Raw genomic sequence first — 24,013 nt, forward strand, 5'->3', positions numbered from 1 at the left:
GCGGCTTTCTTTCTCACTGTTACAGTCTGAGCTGGAGATGCCCATCACAGTCTCATGGTTTAAGTGCTGGTCCCCAACTCATGATGCTATTTTGGGAGGTGGGACCTTGCCAGTAAAACAGACCACTCTCAGGGAGAGATTTATGAAGATTATAACCTGGTCCTGATTCTGGTCCACTCTCTTGCTCTTTGTTATGCTATGATGTGAACAGTCTCTACCACATGCTCTCACTACCACAAAAAGCCTCTCCACTGTGCTCTTCTTACTGTGAGGCCTAAAACTCCCTGAAATAGTGAGCAACACGCCTTTCCTCCTTTAGCTTGTTTCTGTTGGATATTTTGGTCACAACAACATGAAAAATAACTAATACACTTCTGCTACAGAAATACTAACATAATGGCCAGAAGGCAGCTTTTCTGAGGAAGATAAAACCCACCTACCCTAAGAGAAGACTACTGGTTAACATTTTACCTTTTTCTCATCAGTAAGGTCAAGGGATTCAAGCTGTTTTCCCTGGTCAGCTGCATATAGTTCTAGGAGATTATCAAAATTTGTAGTTAATACTAGGGCTCCATTTTCCATCAGATGGAGGACAGACTGGAGGAGCTGTTTCCCAGAATCTTCCATCTTTGACTCCAGGTCATCAAATACTTCATATAAACAGTCTTTGAAAAATGTGGATCGAACATTACTGGTACGCTGCATGTGTGGGAGATTTGAAAGAAAAAAAATTCATAAGTGCTTTGTTCACTTGTTTCATGTGCATAAACTACAAATTTTGAGTACTTTATACTAAAACATCATCACTCTCATTGTAATAAGGAAACTAGGATGGTACATGCCAAACACAATGCCTAGCAACAGTAAGTGACCAATACTACCACTTCAGATACAAATGAGCATAATAAGCCTTTTAAACAGACATTTTAAAACTGGAGAAATGGTCATGCTGTGGATTGCTGGCTGGCCTGGAATTCAATTCACTTTGACCAGGCTGGCCTCACATCCTCAGTGACGTTCCTGTCTCTGCCTCCCAAGTGTTGGGATCACATGTGGCATCATGCCCACCTTTTTTAAAATTTATTTATTTGTATTTTATATGCATGTATGTCTGTGTGAGGGTGTCAGATCCCCTAAAACAGGAGTTACAAACAAGTGTGAGCTGCCATGTGGGTGCTGGGATTGAACCTGGGTCCCCTGGAAGAGCAGCCAGTGCTCTTAACTGCTGAGCCATCTCTCCAGTCCCCATGCCCACCTTCTAAATTGTTATTTTTATAAAAGGAAGAAAATGGATAAGACTAAGAGATCAGGACTAAAGGATGAGGGTAGAAAGTGAAGTACCAACTACCCTCAAATTAGGCCTCTGATAAGAAGGCAACACTCAGACCCACGGTGGTGTAGTATTATCTCCCCACCGCCCTTCTTTTATTCTTTTAAAGTGTGCTTTTTTGGCAACTTGACACGAGCTACTTATTTGGGAACAGGGACAACAACTGAATAAAAGCCTTCATCAGAATGCCCACAGGCAAGTCTGTAGGGCACTTTTCTTTTTCTTTTATTGTTTTTTCGAGACAATCTTTCTCTGTGTAACAGTCCTGGCTGTCCTGGAACTCACTTTGTAGACCAGGCTGGCCTCGAAATCACAGAGATCCACCTGCCTCTGCCTTCTAGGTACTGGGACTAAAGGTGTGCACCACCACTGCGCAGTGACACTTTCTTGTTTAATGACTAATATGGGAGGGACCAGCCCACATTGTGTGTGTGTGGGTGGTGATGACATCCTGGGGCAGGTGCTCTTGAGTGGTATATGAAAGCAGGCTAGGGCATAGTGGTGCACGCCTTTAATCTAAGCACTCAGGAGGATCTCTGAATTTAAGGCCAGCCTGGTTTTCTAAATAGAGATTTCCAGGACAGCCAAGACTATATTAAGAGACTGTCTCAAAAACAAAAAACAAAAAAACACCCCCACCAGAAAAAAAAAAAAGAAAGAAAGCACCAAACCAACCAAAACCATCGAGCAAGTGAGCAGGCTGAGAAAGCCATGAGGAGTAATCTGGTAAGCAGCACTCCTCCATGCCTCTGCTGCAGTTCCTGCCCTGTTTGAGTTTTTGCCCTGACGTAACCTGGACAGTGGACTACAAGCTGTATGCTGAAATAAACCTTTTCTTCCCGAGTTACTTTTGTCAAGATGTTTTAATTATAGCAAGAGAAACCCCAACTAAGAGAGGGAAAACAGGGAACAGGGGAACTATGCAGCCCATGCTGGCTTTAAACTCGTTATGTAGTTGACTGACACTGGCCTCCAACTCATGATCCTCTAGCCTCAGCCTCCCAATTGCTAGGTTATAGGTATGTACTGCCACATCCAATTTAACATCTCTTTTTCTAATTACAGGTACTTGGCTGCTTATGGAGTTATGAAAACCATTTATTACTTTCTTGTATTGTTTTGCCCTGACCTAATTCAGTGATCTGTTTATAGGCTTGCTATGAAGAATATCTATTACATGACAAAATTACGAAGAGATTTAAAATAAGTTTCATGATTAAAAACTTCTGTTTTGCAATTGTTTGTTTTTACAGTGCTAAGGATGAAACCTAGAGCTTTGGACATGTACGACTGGACTATATCCACAGCTATCAATTACTGAAAATACTAAACTCAGGGACTGAAGAGATGCCTCCAATGTTACGTTTGTGCACTACTCATGCAGAGGACCCAAGTTTGGTTCCTAGTACCCAGGCCAGGTGGCTCACAGCTACCTGGAGCTCTTGCTCCATAGGATTCAGCACCTTTTCCTGGACTCCACAGGCATTTAAATTCACCTATATACACACCCACATAAACAATTAAAAATAAAGTTTACTGGGCTAGAGAGATAGTGAAGTGGTTCAGAGTTCAGTTCCCAGCAGCCACATCAGGTAGCTGACAACTACCTATAACTCTTTCTCCAGGGGATCTAATTCCCTCTTCTGGCCTTTGCTGACACCAGAAACATATGTGGTGCATATACATTTAAGCAAGCAAAACACACACATAAAAACAAAAATAAATAAAACTCGGGGGAAAAAAAAGGAAAAATAAAAAGAACCAGGTGTGGTGGGCACGCACTTTTAATCCCATTACTCAAGAATCAGAAGCAGGCAAATGTGAGTTTGAAGTCAGAATGGTCTACATAGTGAGTTCTAGGCCCTATCTCAAAAAAAAAAAAAGACAATAATAATTACTAACCACTAATCAATTTGAAATAAGCTACTTAACATATGGTTTAACTACCTCCCTAGTACTTCCCTAGCTTCATTCAGGATACATGTGTAAATAAATTTTGTGCTGCGTATCAATGGCACATTTACAGCTGGTCCTGTACAACTGTATCATCTAAGTGATGTCAGAGTAATCTTGATTTGTAGAAGTACACTCTACAAGTTCATATAGCAGTAAACAGCCTAATAATAAGTTTTTCAGAATATATCCACTGTTAAGCAATGAATGAATAATATCTGCAAGGATTGAGGAAATACAATGCCAACTTCAGATGAGAAGTTGGTTCTATAATCAAGGACACAGTGACCCCTGGGACAAAAGAAATTTGAAATGAGACAGTAACTAGGTAAAGTGTTTCAACAAACACCTGATTACTAACTAGTCTATCCTTGATGTCATGCCACTAGATAAGCTCCGAGGAAGAACTGCTACTTTTGTCAAGCTGCCCTTCAACGTCTATACTCAAATGATCCTCCTCCCCCAGCATCCAGAGAGGCCAGGGCTACTCGTGCAAGTCAGCAAGCCTGGCTCGCATTCAAGCTATGAGTTACTGCATCTAGCTACCAGGGCATAAGTTTTAAGCTCCTTGGAATACGGAGCTCCTTTTAGGTTCCCTCAAAGCAGCCCCCCTATACCTTCCAGGTTTCCTTGTCTCTCAGGAGTGAAATACTTAGGTTTCCATGGAACCTCTTAAGCAGATACACACAACACATTTCAGTGTTCCTTTCCTAACGTGACACAGTGTTTTATAAAATAACCATTTTTTTGTTCATACTTACCAAATAAGTGCTATTTCCTCAGTGAAAACATTAGAACACAGTTAAGTGTCTCTCAGCCTGCTGGATACAAGCCATGTTTATCTGGGCTCTGCCCATCATGGTTCTATGCTGCACTACAGCACAGCACAGAGTTCTTACTGCCCCCTGCTGTCAGCAGCTGCAAAGATTCTTTCCTGGTGTATAAATAGATCTATAACTCATTTGGCTAAGAGTGCAAGTCCTAGTCTTCGAAGTTTATCTAGTTTCATTACACAATCACATAATTATATCACACTAATGGCACACAGGCAGTCAACAGGAGACTCTAATGCTACTTAATTAGATGCATAACCCAATCAAAAACGGTGAAAGGGAGCGAGAGAGATGGCTCAATTATTAAAAGCACTTGCTGTTCTTTCAGAGGATGCAGGTTAGGTTTCCAGCATTCAAATGGCTGACAGTCATCTCTAACTCCAGGTCCAAGGGATCTGATACCCCCTTCTGGCCTCCACAGGCCCCAGGCACACACAAAGTATACATACACACATGCAAGCAAAACTCATATAAAATTAAAAATAAAAATCTACCCCCTACCAAAACAGTGATGAGTATTAATTCTAGTTACTGAGTTCACGACACACAGCAGTCAACTACTATAAATGCTAGTACCAGATTTACTATTAAAGAAACATGATGCTCCCTTACTTTATCAAACCCACAAGTCTATTCAGCCAACCTAACATGCCACAGCTATTCCATTTCTAGGATGGAATCCTGCAGATATACTGCAATTGGATAAAATGACACATACAAGGCTATCACTGCTTTGTTATCTCCAACAGTAATAGACTACACACCCATATATGGAAGACTGGTATGGCCCAGGACCATATCTTATCATTTGGATCTTGAATGTACCCCCAAAGTATTAAAGGCGTGAGAACATGGGCTGTGCCATTAAGAAATTGTAGAACCAAGTGAAAAGTCCTTGAGTCACTGGGGGGGGGGGAGGGCGCGGCGGCACATATTCTAGAAGGTGGCTCTGGGGCCCTGGCCCTTTCCTTTAGCTTTCTAATCTCTGTCTTGTAGTTATACTGCATGCTCCTGTCATGATGTACTGCCTCACCACAAGAACAAAGCAATTGGAATAACTGACCACGCACGGAGTGGAACCTCCTCCCACCCCATCTTCTTAATAAAAGCCAGTTAGGTTATTTTGTTATAGACAACACTGACTTACATTCTATACAGGAGAACAATACACTGCTAGGTGAGACAAACTAGAGGATATTAGTTTTGATTTTGGAGATGGCAACAGTGAGGGAAGGATAGATATATCTCTGCTTACATTTGCAAAGATGCAAGGCTGCATAAAAATATGTGAACTCTGACTTAGGGCAGAGAGGAGATAAGACAAATACACCAGCAGGAGCAAGATATCTCAGTAGATATAAACAGCTACATCCTTTTGATTTTTGCAACGTATACACCAATACTTTTTCAAAAAAGCAGAAGTAAGCTGGGCAGTGGTGGCACATGCCTTTAATTCTAGCACTCAGAAGGCAGAGGCAGGTGGATCTCCAAGTTTGAGGCCAGCCTGGTCTACATAGTGAGTTTCAGGACAGTCAGGGCTATACAGAGAAACCCTGTCTCAAAAAAAAAAAAAAAGAAAAAAAGAAAGAAAAAAAGAAAAAGAAGAGCAGAACTAAGTTTCAGACTTAATAAATATAGTGACCTCTTATAAGGAAGTTCTTTGTTGTGTTTTGTTACTCCAACTGTACTTAGCTTGTCCGTATTTACAGTCATACACGCTATATTCCTATACCAGCCTGCTTACTATGAGCACAAGTAGAAGGTCTTAAGTAGACTATGTTAGTCATGGATGAAGAACATGAGGTTTTTGTTTTTCTATGAAAAGACTAAAACTTGGAAATTCCTTGAGTCACTTGTTTTAGCTTAATATCTTTTAGTTCCAGTTTTGTGAATTACCAAATTTTCTATAGCAATATTAAAGATTGAGGATTTCTGCTTGTTTGTTCTGTTTTGAGATGTGGCCTCACTATCTAGCCCAGGCTAGCACTGGGCTTGTGATCCTCAATGCTGAGATTACAGGTGTCAGCCACCACTCTGGGCGTGGAGAGATGCTTTTGTCACTGTGTTGATTTCCTTAGATTTGAAATCAAAGTTTTTGTCTTAGAACTAAATTTCCCACCAGTGGCCTCTCTGAGACAAAGGAATGAAAATATAAACAGGGAGTTCAGAAGTCAAAAGGAAATGCCAAACTCCCACACAACCTCTAAGAATTTTCCTCTTTCACTTCAAACAGTGCCGCAAATCCCATGCTACATCATTTATTTTACCCTGTAACTCATCTTTCTAGTCCCACATAGAGCAAATCAAGCATCCCTGATCACATCCCCTCCAAGGTCATTAACATTCCTACTGCATTTACTTTGAGCACTTGTTTTATTCTTTCAAGTAGAATTGATGTTTGATGAAAAAGGTAGCTAGGCTGCTCCACCCTCCAACTTCAACTCCAAGTCATTCAAGTGTGGCTGGTGCCATTTAGTCTTCACAAAACCCCATGAAGTAAGTAATACAACAAGCTGTTTGTTTTTTTCTCTTTGGTGCTGGGGATCCAACCACCCAATCATGCTCTAGACAGTGCAATGACCCCAGGCGTCCTGATCCCAGGTCTACTGTGCAAAAGCAAATGGTGAGAAGTCAGTTCATTTGCCCAGAATTCCAGTGTATTGAAATGGCATGGTTTTGTTGATTCTGACAGCTAAGCTCTCTGCCTTGAATTCACAATGTTACTTCTCTATTTTATGAAACTGGATCAATAATTGGGACCAATTAACCATCACGTGTTACTATTGAATAATCTAACACTTTTATTTGCAACCCCCATACCAATCACCCACCCAATTTCAATAATCATGACACATGGCCAATCTTGTTTAACCTAAACTCCCATGCATCATGACTTTTTCCTAACTTCACTGAGCTGTTGAGCACTGATACCAAAGTATTACATAATGTCACTCATAGACACTTCATTATGTTTCCTAAAAGATAAAGACCCTTGGGCTAGAAAGATAGCTCAGTGGTTGAGAGCACATGTTGCTTTCCCAGAAGACCCAGGTTTGATGGTTTACAACCATCTGTAACTCCAGTTCCAGGGGAACCAATGCCCTCTTTTGGCCTCTGCAGGCACCAGGCACACATACACGGCACACAGATATACATGCAGGCAACACATTCATGTACATAAAAATAATTATTTTTTTTTTTAAAAAAAGATACAGACCCCTTTGATATATACACCTGACTTCTTACTGGCTGGCTATAGACATTCTTTGTACATTATACTGACATTCACATGTTAAATCAATTTGCATTCCTAGGAAAGTTCACCCTTGGTCATTATATAAATTCTTTTTTATATGCTGCATTAAGTTTAGCTATATACTTTTGAAGATCCTTGCATCAATGTTCATAAGAGATAGTGGCAAGTAGTGTAAATTACCAATACTGGTAAATTGTCATGTGTTGTTTGAACTCACTGAGCAGCTCGTTCTGGGAGTCGGGGTCTCCCCTATTTCAGATCCAAGCATGCTCGTTTCCAACTGTCCTCCAAGATCTGAGCTAGGTAGGCTAACTTCCATAACTCTGTGACAGGGAAGAGAACAGCAAAAGAGCCCTTGAGACTAAGACTAGCTATGCCGTAAGCCACTTCTAACAGAAGTTCCTACTGTTTATCCCATGATAGAAGAGCATCTCCAGTGGGAAAGAGAAGCTGCCAAGTCCAGCCCATGGAAGGAACTCACTTCATGGATCAGGCTGGCCTCAAACTCACAGAGATCCACCTGCCTCCCAAGTGCTGGGATTAAAGGCATGTGCCACCACTACCTGGCATATGTGTCTTTTTGTTTGTTTGTTTTTGTTTTTTAAGTTGGGGGTCTCACTATGTAGTCCAAGCTGGTCTCAAACTCTCCATTATTCCAAGCTGGCCTCAAACATATAGCAATTCTCCTGCCTCAGTTTCCTAGTGAGGGAAGTATGGGCATGCACTATTTGTATCTGGTTTCTTATGATTTCTTTAAAACCCATTAAGGACAAGGAACTGAAAGGAGAAGTAAGAAACCTTAAGGTCTATGATAAGTTTTAGGAACATTTCTTTCTATAGTCTTGGGAGAAGGGATAAAAATTACTGATAGCTAATTTTTAAGGAGTAAGTGCCCTATTTCTTTTTCACAGTTAATTAAATTATTAAAATGTGGAACATGTGGGCTCGGGTACAGGCTTGTGGTTCCATCCAAAGCAACGCATAGCCTGTAAGCCTAACATCTGAGAGGTGACTGTAGGATCAGGAATTCTAAGCCATCCTTGGCTTCACAGTGATCTTTAGGCTGACCTTAGCTACATGAGACTGTTTCAAATAACAAACCAAATCAGGATTTATTGAAGATGTATTTGGAAGTAATACAGTAGCCAAAACACGTTCTAAGCTTTCAGTGGGATGGTGCTGGGGATCAAATCTAGGGCCCTTGACATATACATCCTAGGTAAGTGTCTAACAACTGAGCCACATCCACTGCCTGTGTTTTTGGTTTTTGTTGTTGTTGTTGTTGGTGGTGGTGGTATGTGTGTGTGCGCCACAGAATTGTTATTCATCATAGGCAGGCCTGGAAATCACAACCCCCCTGTTTTCATTGATGTAATATTTTACACATGTACTACTAATCCTAGCATAACTGAATCCTAATTTTCAAATAATTTTTCAGGTGAAGCAAGAAAGACAATTAGGTTCTTTATCCAACTTAATTTGATAAAATTCCTTGTGAATATTTTGAGTTACAGCCTCTAAAAAGAACACTAAAAACTGGTTTCATTTTATCCATTTGATGATAAAGAATTATCTCCAGCCAGACAAGGGGCGCATGCCTATACTCTTAGCATTCAGGAAGCTGATGCAGGAGGACTTCAAGTTTGTGGCCAGTATGATATGTACAAGATGCTTTCTCAAAACACAAAAACAAAATCCCAACTTAAATCTTTCTAATATTTCCTTAAAGTCATGGAAATCAGGGCACCTTTTATAGTGAGCATAGAAAAAGTAAATTCAGAACATAGCCAAAGTGTATCAGTGGCCTTGTCCTCATACATACAAAGTTCTCAGCATATCACAAGAAGAAATGGGGTCAGGATAATTACCCTGAACAGGCTCTAAGAGCCAAATGTTATAAACACACAAGCAATAAACAAATATTCCTGCTAGAGTAAGCACACCAATCATGTTTTCAGGAACTTTCACATGCCATGGCATACAGCAGACTACTCACAGGGGAGAGTTTCTGAATGAGGTCATGGGCAACATGGACGAGGTTCTTGTCTTCATGGAGACACTTCTGAAACTTTTTGCTTTCCTCGTCTTCTAGAAGATCAAAATCAATAGCAGCATCCAGCAAGGCCTGAATTAACCCCTTCCAGGACTTCAGGGCTGGGACCTGCGGTGCAACTGCAGCACTAATGCCTGTTCCAATCACTAGCACAAGTTCTCGAGGTTTCTTGGTCTTCAAGCTTGGAAGCAGCTTCCTGAAAAGGAAAAGGCACAAGAGGATTGGAGCATGCAGCAGACACCAGTGCATCTGAAGACGTCTGACAAACATGTAGCGGGCTCTCACTACTCAACAGCTGGAACTTGTTGTTTGTTTTGTTTTATGAGACAGGGTCTCACTGTGTAGTCTTAGCTGGCCTAGAACTCACTACGTAGACCAGGCTGGCCTTGAACTCACAGAGATGTTTGCCTTGCCTCCCCAGTGCTGGGATTAAAAGCGTACACTTTATAATTTTTAGTTGTAAAAATGAGAATTCCAGTTTCTGACAGTTCTCCAAGTAGATTAAATGAAAGACCATAATATTATTCCAGTTCTTGCAGGAAGACAAAGTAATAACTATTTCAGGAATCCTGAAAAACAATCATAAAACCAACTTTCTCCTCCATTGTCCTCTCCAGCTAAGAAAACCACTAATATTACAACAGATTCAAATGTACTACCGCTGAAGTTCTGCCAACTAAATTATTCTTTAAGCCAATGGTAATTTCAAAAGGACATGTTTGTTTTCAAAAAGAAAATATTTTCATACAAATTGATACTGTTTGTTGAGATATGAATATAAAATAAGGAAGACAATAAAAAACTTGATTCCAGATTTTATAAGCAAAGATAAAACTCAGCATGAAAGCCAAATCCAGAGGACAAATCTGTACATGGTTTTGTTCTAGATATCATTGAGCCAAAAAAGAAAAAAAAAAAGAAAAAGAAAAGAAAGAAGTTCTCAGCAGGCTTCTGAGACCATGAGCGCCTGGTGTTTCTTCTCACAACAAACAGCCCTTTCTCTGGCGATGAGCAGAGTCCTCTGGGAGACTGTGTGAGGACAAGCGTGTTTCAGCTTCCCTTCCCTCTCACTCTACCCTACACTGCAATCATTACTTGCCTTACCCTCCTTTTCCAAACAGTACAATGAACAGAAACATGATCAACACTTAGACAAAACCCAAGAACAAGAGAACACTCTGAAGTCTTGGGAGACAGACAACCTCTACAACTGCCTGTCCTACTCAGGTCTCTACATCCAGTCATTTAATAAATAGGAAAACCCTGAAACACGCAGAAACTAAAGATGGGCCCGTGTATAAAACAGCTTGTCTACTGGGGAAAAAATTGTTAACAGCTATTAGAAGCATATAATTGAGTGTGTTTTAAAAAGAAGACTCAAGATGATGAATGGAAATTGGATGTTAAAGGCTGAAGTCCATAATCCCAGAATTTGGGAGGTACTGACAGGAGGATTGGAAATTTAAGGCCAGATATAGAAAAGCCTGTCTCCAAAAAAAAGGTAGTGAATGGCATATAAACAAAATGCAAATATACATAACTACTGAACACTTTCACAAAAGGGCTTCCAGTAAAAAAAGAAAAAAAAATGCAATTATGATCTCTACTTAAATCACTAAATAACCTAAAAAAAATCTCAAAATACATTTATTTTTCAGTGTGTCTGTGTGTGGAGATCAGAGGACAATTTTTGGGAGTTGCTTCTCTCTTCTCACCGTGTTGATCCCAGGGACTGGACTCGGGACATCAGGCTTAGCATTACCTGCGGAGCCATCGCGACGGCCCTAGTAGTTATTTTTAAAGACAGTATAAGGCAAGATGGGGAGGGAAAATGAGGGGGTCCTGGGAAGGGAAAAAAGCCTTTCACTGAAGAATATGACTAGGTGTCAGAAACCTGGTCACAAGTGACAAAGCCAAGATTCTCTATAGACCCAATATTCTATTTTCTAAGAGATATGTCAAACAAGGATATTAAAACAAACGAAACGACATACTTTCTTAAGATTAGGAGGTTTGTCATCTTGACTTTAGATAGTAATAATATGCCTCTTCCATACCCAAATAAGACAAAACACCTCATAAAACTAGTTCACATTTATAAAAGGAAGCTCAATAAGAAGAAAAATAAGTAAAATTAGCTCATTTCAGTGTGTGTGTGTGTGTGAGAGAGTGAGAGAGAGAGAGGTATAGCTCAAGAGCGTGCTTTTAAGATAGTGTCTCAGATAGCCCAAGAGTCCTTAAATTCCTGATCCTCCTTCCTCCATCTCACAAGCGTGAGAATTATAGGCATGCACCACCTTGCTCAGCTCAAACTTTACCAATTTTTAAGCTTTATGTAATCTTTAACCCCTGTGGTAAATTATACTCTGAGCAATATAACATAAAAAGCCATAGACTCATATGAACAGCCACTGTAAAGACACCTAAGTACAGTTCTCAAGGAGCTTACACTGAGTGAGTACTGTCCTTTCCCCAAAAAGAGCCCCCTCCCACAAGTCCCCATACTAAATTAAAATGGTGTACCCAAAATTCTTCTCTGCAGCTCTTGCGGTACGGAGGTCTCTAAAGTGTAACTCCTGGGCTATGGCAGCAGTGCTGAGCTGTAGCATCCTGCTACAGCAATGTACAAAAAGTAGGGTAGGACAAGATGACAGCAACGAGCAGACAACAGGCATCAGAAGGCACCATCATTTTACAAGTTCAGGACAAAACCCAATTCCCTTTGTAGAAGCTCAGGGATGCTCAGGCACATGCTCAGGTGGGCAGGCAGGTGGCACTAAAACTCAGCTGTAAGTCTGCGGAAAGTCAGCCAGAGGACGCTGCATTTGAGAACACCGTGCACAGGGCCAGGTGGGAGGGATTAACGAAGAATCTCCGTATGAAATCTAAGACTTCTCCAACCAATCTCCCTTGGGGCAAGCCTCCCAGACACTAGGCTTTAACCTTTTCTCTGCACCCGGTCTCCACAAATTCAAGAGATGGAAGGATTTCTCTGGGGAAATAGGGGCAGAAAAGACCCAGTTTTAGACAAGCTAGAAGCCCTCAACTGCCTGTTCCAGGCTTAATATTCAGAGGGAAGCTCATTAGCTTATTGTGATGATGAATACTGGTTGCCAATCTGACAGAATCTGGAATCAACTAAAGAAAAGCTCCTGGGCAAACCTGTAAGGAATCTTCCTAATCAGATTATTCAAAGTGGAAAGATCCACCCTAAATGTAGGTGGCACCTGGTGGCAGCCAGATTTAAAAAAGGAGGTCAGCATTGCCTTCCCATCCTGCTTACAAGTCCATCTACCCAGTCCATGCTTCAGTTCTTCACTGACATAATCATCTCCTTCTGCCCTCCAGTGTGGACGGAAGACCAATGGTTTTCCAGGAATCTATCCCTTAGGAATTCAACACCAGACTGGGAATGCTGAGAAGCTCCTGGCTTCTCCACCTCTCCAATGTGACTTGAACTACTGCTGGACTACCCAGACTACACCATGTAAGCCAACCTAATAAACCCCCTTTAAAATATGTATTCATTCTATTAGTTCTATTCCTCTAGAGCAGTGGTTCTCAACCTGTGGGCTGTGACTCCTATTGGAGTTGTATGACCCTTTCACATGGGTCACATATCAGACATCCTCTATATCATATATTTACATTATGATTCATAACAGTAGCAAAATGACAATTATGAAGTAACAATGAAAATAATTTTATAGTTGGGGTCCTCAGAACATGAGGAACTGTAAAAAGGGTCCTAGTATTAGGAAGGTTGAGAACCACTTATCTAGAGAACACTGACTAATATCTACACATAGACTCCTAACTGCTTTTCCATAGCTTACATATGAATAGACAAACTATATGGCCACTTTACATTTGCAAAAGGCCCACGATAAGCAGTACATACAAACAATCACTCAGGAGGCTAAGGCAAGAAGATCACACTTGTAAGCCAGCCTGGAGCTACCTAGTGATACCTTGTCTTCAAAAAGACAAAAACAGTAACAATAACAAAATTGAAGAAAATTAAAAATGTAACAGCAATTTTTAAAAACCCATAAGAAAAACTGAGAAAACCTTTAAGAAAGTAGACCTAAAACAAATAACGTGCGTGTGCGCGCGCGCGCACACACACACACACACGTACATGCCTGTAATCCAAGAACTCAGGAGGCTGATACAGGAGGACAGAGCTGGAGTTCAGGATGGGTTACATACAAAGACCTTGTTATAAAATAGTGAGAGATGGGGTGGGGGTAAGAGGTGGAGAGAAAACACGAACACACTAATGACAGAAGGATTGACATCTGAACAAAAGACAAATGTTTAATGAGAGTTTAATATCAGCTTAACACAGGATAATTACTTCAAAATGAAGTTATCAGGAAGCAGCTTGAAGGAATCATAGTATTTAGTTTCACACGATATGGTATTGTACAATTTTTTTGTGTTACTGAGATAATGTGATTTTTGTAAGATTTTAGTGAGCAAAGACAGAAGAGATCACACAATACAAAAACTAGTGTTTTGATTTGGGTCTGGAACACCCCCTGGCAAGGTTCAAGCACCAAAGGTTTGGTTTCCAAGGCAGCAGTCAGTGTTCAGAGCTGGGGTTTTTGGAAGGTAACTTATCACTGGGTTAATCCACTGATGGGTTTGCAATGTGAAGGCATTACTGACACTGGTAGAGACTGAGTCACAGGGCCGACTTGGAGGCAGGCACTCACTAGACAAGAGACCTGAAAGAACGGTATCTTGTTTCTGGACCCTTCTTCCCTGGCTCTCTGATTCCAGCAGGCAAAAGATGGGCAACTCTGTTCTACACATCCTTGAATGACAATGCACTTCACAATACTCTTAAGAGAAATGGAGCCAAGAGACCATAAGCCAAAATCTCTGAAATTGTGACCATAACACCATTTCCTCTTTTATATTCATTTCTAAAACAACTGCTCTTCACCCAGACTGTCTATCTTGGTAAGAATACTTTTCTCTGTTACCAGAGAAATGAGTGGCACTGTCAAAATTTTAAGAAAGCAATATTTCCTAGCTAAAATTCTCTTCTCAGCCATACCATTAAGTAAATGTAAGGACATGACAAAGCCATTTCAGTATCTCTACAATTCTTCCCTATGTATTCTTACTAAGGAAGGCACCTGAGAGTGTACTTCAGCAAAATGGAGCACAGTCAAATAAAATGCAGGAGACTAAGGAGCTGACTGTCCCAGGGTTGAGTCCAGAGGTAAGAATCCATGGAATCAATTAAACTTTAAAGTTTCCAACATTTTTCAGCATATGACAGATTAATTCTCCTGTCAGCATCTGAAGAGGAAAGGAACACAGAAAATAAAAAAACCCAAGACGCTCTTCAGTGATATGGAGGTTAAAAAAATGCACAAAAGGAAATAAAATCATAACACTTTACTTAATACTATTTATGAGTTGTTTGGTTTTTCAAGACAGGTCCTCACCACACAGCTCTGGCTGTCCTGGAACTTGCTATGTAGACCAGGATGGCCTTGAACTCACAGAGATCTGCCTGCCTCTGCTTCTGTCTCCCGAGTGCTGGAATTAAAAGCATCATGCCCAGCTTATGAATACCATGTATAAAGACATAATAATGTAAATCTTGAGAACTGGTTGATCAAATACAGATAAACATATGGGAGATAAGGGTGAAACCTGTGGGGCACCAACACAGAGGGAGGATGCAGGAAAGCAAGTGGAATCCTTATCTTCTGTTACTAGAGAGCACGCAGCAGAACGTAGCATTTAAAGTGTGTGCTGTCAGCTGCATACCTGCAATCTCAGCATCTGGGAGGCTGAGGCAAGACTTCTAGACTGGCTGGGCGGTGGTGGCGCACGCCTTTAATCCCAGGACTGGGGAGGCAGAGCCAGGCGGATCTCTGTGAGTTCAAAACCAGCCTGGGCTACAGAGTGAGTTCCAGGAAAGACGCAAAGCTACACAGAGAAACCCTGTCTCAAAAAACCAAAAAAAAAAAAAAAAAAAAAAAAAAAAAGAGTTCTAGACCAGCTTGGGCTTTGTAGCAAGACCCTGTCTCACATCAAAAACAAAACAGATGTCAAGATTAGAAAAAATAGAAAATTAATATCTCTGATGAGTAGCATATTATGAGCTTTAAAGTAAACAAATTTTAAAAGTATGTACATATATTACCTTAATAAAAAATTAAATCCAAAGTAAAAATAATTTAATCTTTTAAATGAAGGCCATATTAATCAGTGAAAACACCTATAATTCAGGGTAAGTATCTCCCACTAAAGGTAATTGTTCTGTTCCTCTGATTCCCTTTCTCTTGTTTACCTGGGCTTTTTGGTGGGGGGTTCGCCATCATTGAAGAATCCAAAAATCTTGTCTATATCAGAGGCCTGGCTCCCTGTAGAAGCCATCCAGTTTCTAAAATAGATTAAACATCATGTACCATGATTAGATCTGTAAAGCACACCATTTACAACAGCACACACATTAAGCATTTTCATAAGTCATATACCCCGTAAGGTATTATAGGGTGTCCTCTGCTTAACAGAAATCCATTAATTAATGAGCAACCAAGGTTAAGGAATGAAATTAGTCTAAGACAAGTAGTCTTGAAATTACAACTCTCATTGTATCAGTGCATACTGCTTCTGTTCCTGAGAATCCCTTGCTCCCAACTCCCACCAAAACCCAGCTATGACAACTCAGGCGAGTCACTGGCCATCACTCTGTGGAACTGACATAAGACGACTTGGGAATCACTGAGGACATCAAACAACCTACAGATCAGTGTGCTAACGGCGCTTAATTATCCACCTACACTTGGCAATACAATGAGCAACACCACTTGTTCACTGTTAGGCATTCTTTGTTGTTAACTGTCCCCACAGGCTGAAGACACGTCTCTCTCACTAAACACGGAGGGGATTTTAGTCAAGTCACCGTGGTAAGTGGTAGAGGTATTAAGCAAAGAGATGTGAAAGACAATGAACATCAGTTGCTGGGATACCCAGCACAAGAGTTACTACAGATCAAAGAACTACAATGGATTTTAATTGCTTAAAACTTTAGTATACTGGTGACATTTAAAGACTGATATTAGCCACTTTTGTTTTGTTTTTTTGAAACAGGGTTTCTCTGTGTAATACCCCTATCTGTCCTGGAACTTGTAGACCAGGCTGGCCTGGAACTCACAGAGATCCACCTACCTCTGCCTTCCAAGTGCTAGGATTAAAGGTGTGCGACACCACCACTTGGCTTTTTTATTTTCTTTTTTTAGTTGTGTGTGAGTATGCATATGTTGGTGTGTCTCGGGATGTGTGTGGAGATCAGAGGATAGCTTTCAGGGTCTGGTCTCTTCTCCACCATCTGTGTCCCAGGGATCAAACTCGGATTGTCAGATTTGGCAGCAAGTGCCTGTACCTGCTGAGCATCTCACTGACAATGTAGAAGATAATAGAGTTCTGGATATGTTACTATGCCCCACTGTTACTATCAGGACTTTACTATTAGAAAGTTCATTATTTATTAAAGCCATGTGTAGAGTTTTCTCTTGTAAACAGAAGGCTTAGTTCCTTATCACATATTCCATTTCACATAATGACATTTCTTTGATATTATAGTCATCAGGGAATTAGGGAACAGAAAAGCCACAAAAGTTAGGACATAGATCACCTTTCTGGTAAAATATTTGATTCTGATCACAAGAAAGCAAGGCCCTGGGAAAATTGGTCAATCACCAAAGCTGGAAATCTTGCCTTCACTTAATATCTGCTATGACAGTTAAAAGGATACTGTAAATTCTTAAAAATAAAATAAAGTCAGTCTTAAACAAAAGTACATGTTTTCTAAGAACAGAATATCTCTGGGGGCTTCTTCTATTATTTCAAGTAGGAAACAGCTAAATAAAGTCAAATTTAACTTTCCTAGACACCATGTGAATGCTGGGCGCTCAGTAAGTACACCACTGTAGCAATACGTAAAGTAAAGCCTTTATGTCTGGCTTTGAGCAGGATGTTTCAGAAAGCCTTTGTTACGTTTGGGTTAATCAGTAGAGGCTGAGAAATTGTTTTCAGACTGTTTACATCTTGAAGAACTGTTGTCTTTCTGGAGACTCTGCATTTGGTGCTGCTACACGAGAGCTTGCAGCTACACCGACCTGGTCCTAAGACACTCCTGGCAGACCTGGATTCTTACTTTTGAAAGTAACTGGAGTGAGCTAGCTGGGTGTTAGTCTTTTTTAAGAAGGCTGAACCCTTCTGCTCCTTCAGAAGATGAAGGCTTAGCATTTGGGTGAGCTTCTCTCTCTACTGCGGCATCTATGAGCAACATCAAAGAATACACTGACAGACTTCCTTCTCTTAAGTGTTTCACTTCTTAGAAGCTAAAAAGCTTTCTATTTACTGACAGTCAGGACTTGATCATCACTAAAATATTTTCATCAAGTTCTAACTTATAGAAGTCATTTTCTGTCTAACATTTATGTTTTATGGAGAAACAGTGATTAAAAAAAAGTGGTTTTTTCTTTCATACATACCACAATCTCTCAGTTTGGGGATATGATTTAAAGTAACACTAAGGGAAGGCAAGCATATTTATGTCCTCTCGCCCTCATAAACACGGTTCTGTAAACCCATCACTTAAACAAATTAAACCCAGCCGGCACAGTGGCACACACCTTTAATCTCAGCACTAGGGAGGCAGAATCAGGCAGATCTCTGAGACCAGGCAGCCTGGTCTACAAAGCGAGTTCCAAGACAGCTAGGGGTACACAGAAAAACCCTGTCTTGAACCCCCTCCCCACCCCACCCCCCAAAAAACAACAAAAACCAAATTAAACCTAATCATTGAACACCGAGAAATGTAAAGTAAATGGAACTTAATGTAAGTTTTGAAGCCTGGAATACTCAGAACTTAGTGTTCAATTCAAATACTAACCCAGTTTTGTTTAAAAATTAACAAAACAAAACAAAACAAAAAGGCCAGGTGGTGGTGGTGGTGGTGGTGCATACCTTTAATCCCAGTAGTGGAGAGGAAGAGGTAAGCAGAGTTTGAGGCCAGCCTGGTCTACAGAGTGAGTTCCAGGACAGTTAGGGCTACACAGAGAAACCTTGTCTCAAAAACCCTAAAACACGGGTAATGCCTGGGGGGCACTCACCAACCTAAGACAGAGCACCTGTGTGGCCTGGGCAGGCGTCTCCATGACGGGTAAGGTGACGTGCTGATGTCGCACGCAACCCAAGTCAGAAGCTCACTTTTTAATAAAAGGGGGACCTGCAGGGCCCTGGCCCCTGTTTTGGGTAACTGTTGCCTTGCTTGGGGACCTTGACCTTGATATCCTCCCAATGCTAATTCCCTGCCAGGTTCCACCCTCCTGAATGCTTAAGGTAAGTTCCTTGTCTGTGTATCCTGAAAAATGGGCGTTAACAGCTTAGATGCAAGATTGTAAAACATCAGTAGCAAACTTCTGCCCTCCGGGGTCCTCCCATTGTGCTGTAAGCAATCTATGAATACCACAAATGTGATTAATATCATGAGTGTAAGTAATGAATAACATGAGTGTAATTTAAAAAAAAAAAAGAAAGAAAGAAATAGCAAAGAACCAAAGAATTAAAGTGCAAGCTATGTAAAAATCCCCCCCCCCCCAAAAAAAAAAACTAAAACAAAACAAAAAGCAAAATTAAAAATTGCTGGGCAGTGCTGGCATAGAATTCAAGAGCCAGAGGCAAGCAGATCTCCGAGTTTGAGGCCAGCCTGGTTTACAGAAAGAGTCCCAGGGCAGTCAGAGCTGCACAGAGAAACCCTGTCTTGAAAAACAAACAATAAAACCAAATTTAAAAAATATCACTACTTATCACAGGCCATGAAAAATCTATAAATATTAGCTCACTTAATTCCTACAACCTTATTATTAGGTATTACAGATTGAATATCTCTTACCTGAAAATCCAAAATCCAAATGTTCTAAAGTCTAAAACATTTGGTCCGCTGATAAGATGCCATCAAGTACAAAATTTCACACTTGACATTATGTTATAGCAAAAATGCAGGTACACTAAGAAAATTGTACACAACACCATCAGGCTATATGTATATAAAGAATAAATTAATACTGTGTTTTAGACTTGTGTCTCATCTCTAAGATACCTCATTATGTGATAAAAAAATATTAAAAACAAACAAAAAACTCAAACTATTTCTGGTCTCAAATATTTCATTTAAAGGAGTCTCAGCCTGCATCATCAGCCTACTTTATGGATGAGAAACCTGTGACACAAAAGGTTGGTACTTAGTCCCAGAATTCAAACCATAGCCATTCTGCCTTGCAATGCCCACCATGCTCTCAGTAACACTACTACCAACTAAAATGTTCTCCAACTACTAGTTTCTCAGTCTTAAAGTCTGAAACTAATTTTTTAAGTGCTAAGATTGTAGCAAGCAGATTTACTTAAAATAACTCTGTGTAGAGCTCAATGGGCATGTCATAATTAGTCATGGTGGAGGCATGCACTCATGCAGCCTGCTCAGTTTGGAAGTTGGAAGAACTATTTTTTTTTCTTTTCTGTTTTTGCTTTTTATTTTAGTTACACGTGCTTTCCAATGTTGGATCCTAAGTTTTTTGACAGCCCACAGGAGCTGAAACTGTGCTTCAGTAGACATCCTCCTGGGAGTAGCATTACAAACAGCCCTGCTCTCATGGCTAAAAGAACCAAACAGGTCAGATCCTCCTTACCTAACCCTTGTTCAGTGAAAATATAAACTGTATATGTGACATGCAGCTTGTAGTATAGAATCCTCAGCAGCCGTCTGAAGCTGTGTGGTTGTCATGAGTTAACTCTGTTCTTGTACCTACTTGGTATTAAAGCCGAAGTGTAAAGCTCTCAATCATACTTAAGGGAAGTCTTGGGAACCAATCATACCTTAAGTAAAACTATAATTTTTCAGGACATGGTGGCATGCACTTTGAATCTCAGCACTCAGGAAGCAAAGACAGGAGGCTCACGAAGAGTTTGAGGCCAGCCTGGTTTATGCAGTGTGTGGAAGAACTATTTTTTACACACCTCTTACTGCTGATGATCACAACAGAACTCTAGACTAATTCTGCCATTTCTCTGGAAAAATGCATCATCAGCTTTGCTGTGTTCTCATCCAGACCACTGGTTAATTTCTGAAGCTTTTCTTTACAGAACCTTTCTGCAAGCTCATTTCAGCGGTTATAGTTTAAGAAAATTAAACATGCACAACGGGCTCTGACTGGAATGTTGCAGGTTCTATTACTGAGAAGCTGAATGAAAAGTAATTCTGTATGCCCTTCTCACAGCTGGTCATCCACTCATCTTGTTTTCCAATGGACTAATATTTTGCCCTCAGTCAAGGATGTCTCATATGAGATATCTCCTAAATGTATACCCCAGTGCATATGTTACAAAAATCATATTTTATTCATTTTAGAGCATTGTTTTTTTTGGGGGCAATCCCTTTTATCATTTATCCTAAACAGTATGCAGTGCTGCTAAAAAGCCTCAAAGGTAAGTATGGAAATCTGGTACAGCATTCCTAACAGGTATCAACTAGTTAGTTCACACATGAATTTCTCCCTATGAGATTATTTCAGCTTCTATTTCAGTGGAATTTGCTATGTGTAAGGAGTGAGCTAAGTCCTGAGTGAATGTATGTTGTTGACATGGGTACAGTCATGCCAAGGGTCTGTCAGGGACCCCAATAGGAGTAGAAAAGCCTTCCCCAGGTGAGGCTCAACGGCAAAGCCTTCCTCTGGTCTAACTGTCAAAGTTAATAGCATTTGCAGAAAATGTCCATTATAGCTTTCCACCTTCAGATATTTAAGGCCTGAAGACTTCTTTCTCTCCCACAGAGATGGCTCCTACTGAGATTAACTAAACATGCCTCCTTGTTCAGCTGTATGAATAACTCTTCCTCCCTGCTTAGCTATATAATAGAAAACACACTGAGCTTGGGGTGAGGAGCTGGCTTTGGCTTCTCCATTAGAGACCCTAGATCAGCCAACCCCAGCTTTTCTTTCTGTGTGTCTGTCTTTTCTTGATTTCCTTGCTGCCCTAGTCAGGTCTTGTAGCCATGAAGAATACAGGAGCTACATATAGTTGAAGTAGAAACACTTTTCTGACACAAGTAAACAGTGGCATTACCTGTGGCAGTGTCCTCAAAACTCCAGTGACTGCTAAGTCACTGAGAAATCCTTCAAGGCTAACAGAGCATAGCAAAGTCAGTCAGATGCCCACTGAACACTGAAAAAAGGTGATAGTGATGTCATTTACAAAACTTTCAGGCCAAAATCTTTAAATAAGATAGAACTTAGCAGTCTTGAAATCCCTGATCCTGAGTGGTAGAGACAGAGACAGAAGGATCGAGTTCAAGGCCGGCTTCAGCTACATAGTGAGTTCAAGGTCATCCTGGGCCACACAAGACCTTCCCAATTAAAAATCAAAGAAAGACAGAGCATTTATAATTTGCAACCTGTCATCTTGGTAGAAATAGAGCTGGAGGTGGTGGATTCAAGATAACCTAAGAAAAACCCTGAAAGAAATGGGGAAAAGAGAGTAGAGAGAAAAGGGACTGGTTATCTGGATGATAGATAGGTTGGCATTTAATAACGGACCCAGGATCTGAAACCATCAGAATCCTAGCAGCTCTGGCTTTCCCAGCATCTTGGAAGCAGCACAAAGGGCAAACCCTGGCTCTTCCCTGCACTCAGCATTCAGCTGGGTCTTCTAGCTGCTTCCTCATTCCCACAGGCTTCCAGCATATGCACAGTACTCAACGGAGCCAAGCCCCATGCTACAAGGAACTTGGAATAACACTGTGTGATAGATGGGCAGATGGAATAAGTCAAGTGGAGGGAAAGTCCAATATTTTGGCGGGGGGATTGCCAGAAAGCAAAGGATTTACAAATAACTAGTATAAAAGACTGGCGCATTCCTTGCAGCTTCTCTATCTTTGTTTATGAAAAATGAAACATTAACTGGAAAAAGAACACGTTTACTTCTGCAGCAAAAAAGGTTAACTTTTTTTTTTAAAGGGAAACGATAGTCATCCTATGTCTTGAGAAAAACCCAAAACTCCTCTGATTGTGGCTATTGGACTAATTCCAACACATCTGTGTTTTAGCAGCTGTCAGGGAAGGAAGGAAGGAAAAGATGCCCAGTATAAGTAAGGTAACACAAAGGAGCATTCTACAAGCTTGTTGAATGGAACATATTCAATAAAATACTGGCCTGGATAGTTGATAAATTCAGTCCACAATGTACAGTGCAGTTTTTCCTATCAGTGTACAAAAGCAAGCTTGCTCTATCTTCCTAAGATTCATACAGAGATAGAAATGATGTCCAGTGAGCAGGCATTTGATTGCTCTCTGTAACCCAGACTTGAAATTTTTCCTCTACCCATGGTTATCTTAGCTCCTATCATTATTTAAAAGCAGCATGCCAGAAACCCCCGACTTTTGTCAGATAATCTCTGCATAAAACTCATTTCTTGAAAACTGGCTGCTGGTAACATGATAGCTTGATGTTATTTATTCTTTTACCAACACTCACTCACATCCAATATGAAAAGAGCCTCATTAGTGGCAAGGCTTCTGAAAGACCCAAATTCCAGTAAGTCATTTCACTCAAGCCCCAAATAAATCATATTGGTATTTCAGGATCATGACCTTGGATGTTCTTTTTATCAGTCATATTTTAATTATGTAGGTGTTTTGCCTGCATGTATATAGAGTGCTTACTTTCAGAAGCCAGAGGGTGTCAGATCACCTGGGACTGGAGTTACAGATAGTTGTGAGCTGCCATGTGAGTGCTGGGAAACAAATCCAGGTCCTCTATAATAGAAAGCAGTGCTCTTAACCACTGAGCCATCTTTCTAGCTCCTTTATCAATTATTTTTAATTATAAAGCCAAATTGATAGCTCAGTTAATAAAGTGCTTGCCTTGCAAGCACAAGGACCTTAGTTCAACCCTTCAGAACCTACAATTTTAAAAAGCAGCTATGGTGGTACACACGTATAATCCCATTACCAGGGAGGCAGAAACAGGTGATCCCTGGGGCTTGCTGGCCAGCAAACCTAGCATATTCAGCCAACTGAGGAAGATCAATGAGAGATCCTGTCTCAACAAATCAGGTGGATGGCTCCTGAGGAAAAATATCTGAGGCTGACCTCTGGCCTTCATATGTATGGGCAAATGTGCATGTGCACCTAAGCACACATGCACATGAGGGGTGGAGGGGGAAGATGCACATACGCATATATACAATCAAGTCCAATTTACTCATTACAATACTACTTACATTTGAGTTCACATATATATTAAACATGATATTATAATAGATAAGTCAGAAACTTATCACAGGTTTGCTGTGTATAAAAACCAATTTCCAGAACACACAAAGGGTTTTACTAATAAGCTTATTTGAGTACATTTTTTTGTTTTCATTTAGCAGCTTTAAATGTCTATTACATGCTAGGCTCTTGAATTCTCTACTTCAAATGGAAATAGAACTGGAAGTTAAAGAGGTTGTTACATGTCCTTTTAAGGAAAGAGGGTAGTCAGGCATGGTGGTACAG

At 40.5% G+C, this 24,013-nt stretch overlaps 1 protein-coding gene across 13 annotated transcripts in view; it reads right to left on the reverse strand.

Annotated features, from left to right (window-relative positions):
* Fam118b (family with sequence similarity 118 member B) overlaps positions 1-24,013 on the reverse strand; it is a 48,391-nt gene that overhangs the window by 8,087 nt on the left and 16,291 nt on the right. For 12 of the 13 annotated variants that reach the window (XM_006979788.4, XM_076575977.1, XM_006979787.4 and 9 more), the window contains exons 2-4: positions 15,745-15,837; positions 9,369-9,621; positions 472-699 (exon numbers count right to left, since the gene is read on the reverse strand). In XM_006979788.4, the coding sequence (XP_006979850.2) occupies positions 472-699; positions 9,369-9,621; positions 15,745-15,830 (567 nt within the window). In that variant the 5' untranslated portion in view covers positions 15,831-15,837. Of the gene's footprint in view, positions 1-471; positions 700-9,368; positions 9,622-15,744; positions 15,838-21,581; positions 21,607-24,013 lie in introns of those variants that run through there. The other variant, XM_076575972.1, reaches the window with a different exon arrangement.

This window comes from Peromyscus maniculatus, chromosome 7, assembly GCF_049852395.1.
Source record: "Peromyscus maniculatus bairdii isolate BWxNUB_F1_BW_parent chromosome 7, HU_Pman_BW_mat_3.1, whole genome shotgun sequence".
Classification (NCBI taxonomy): domain Eukaryota; kingdom Metazoa; phylum Chordata; class Mammalia; order Rodentia; family Cricetidae; genus Peromyscus; species Peromyscus maniculatus.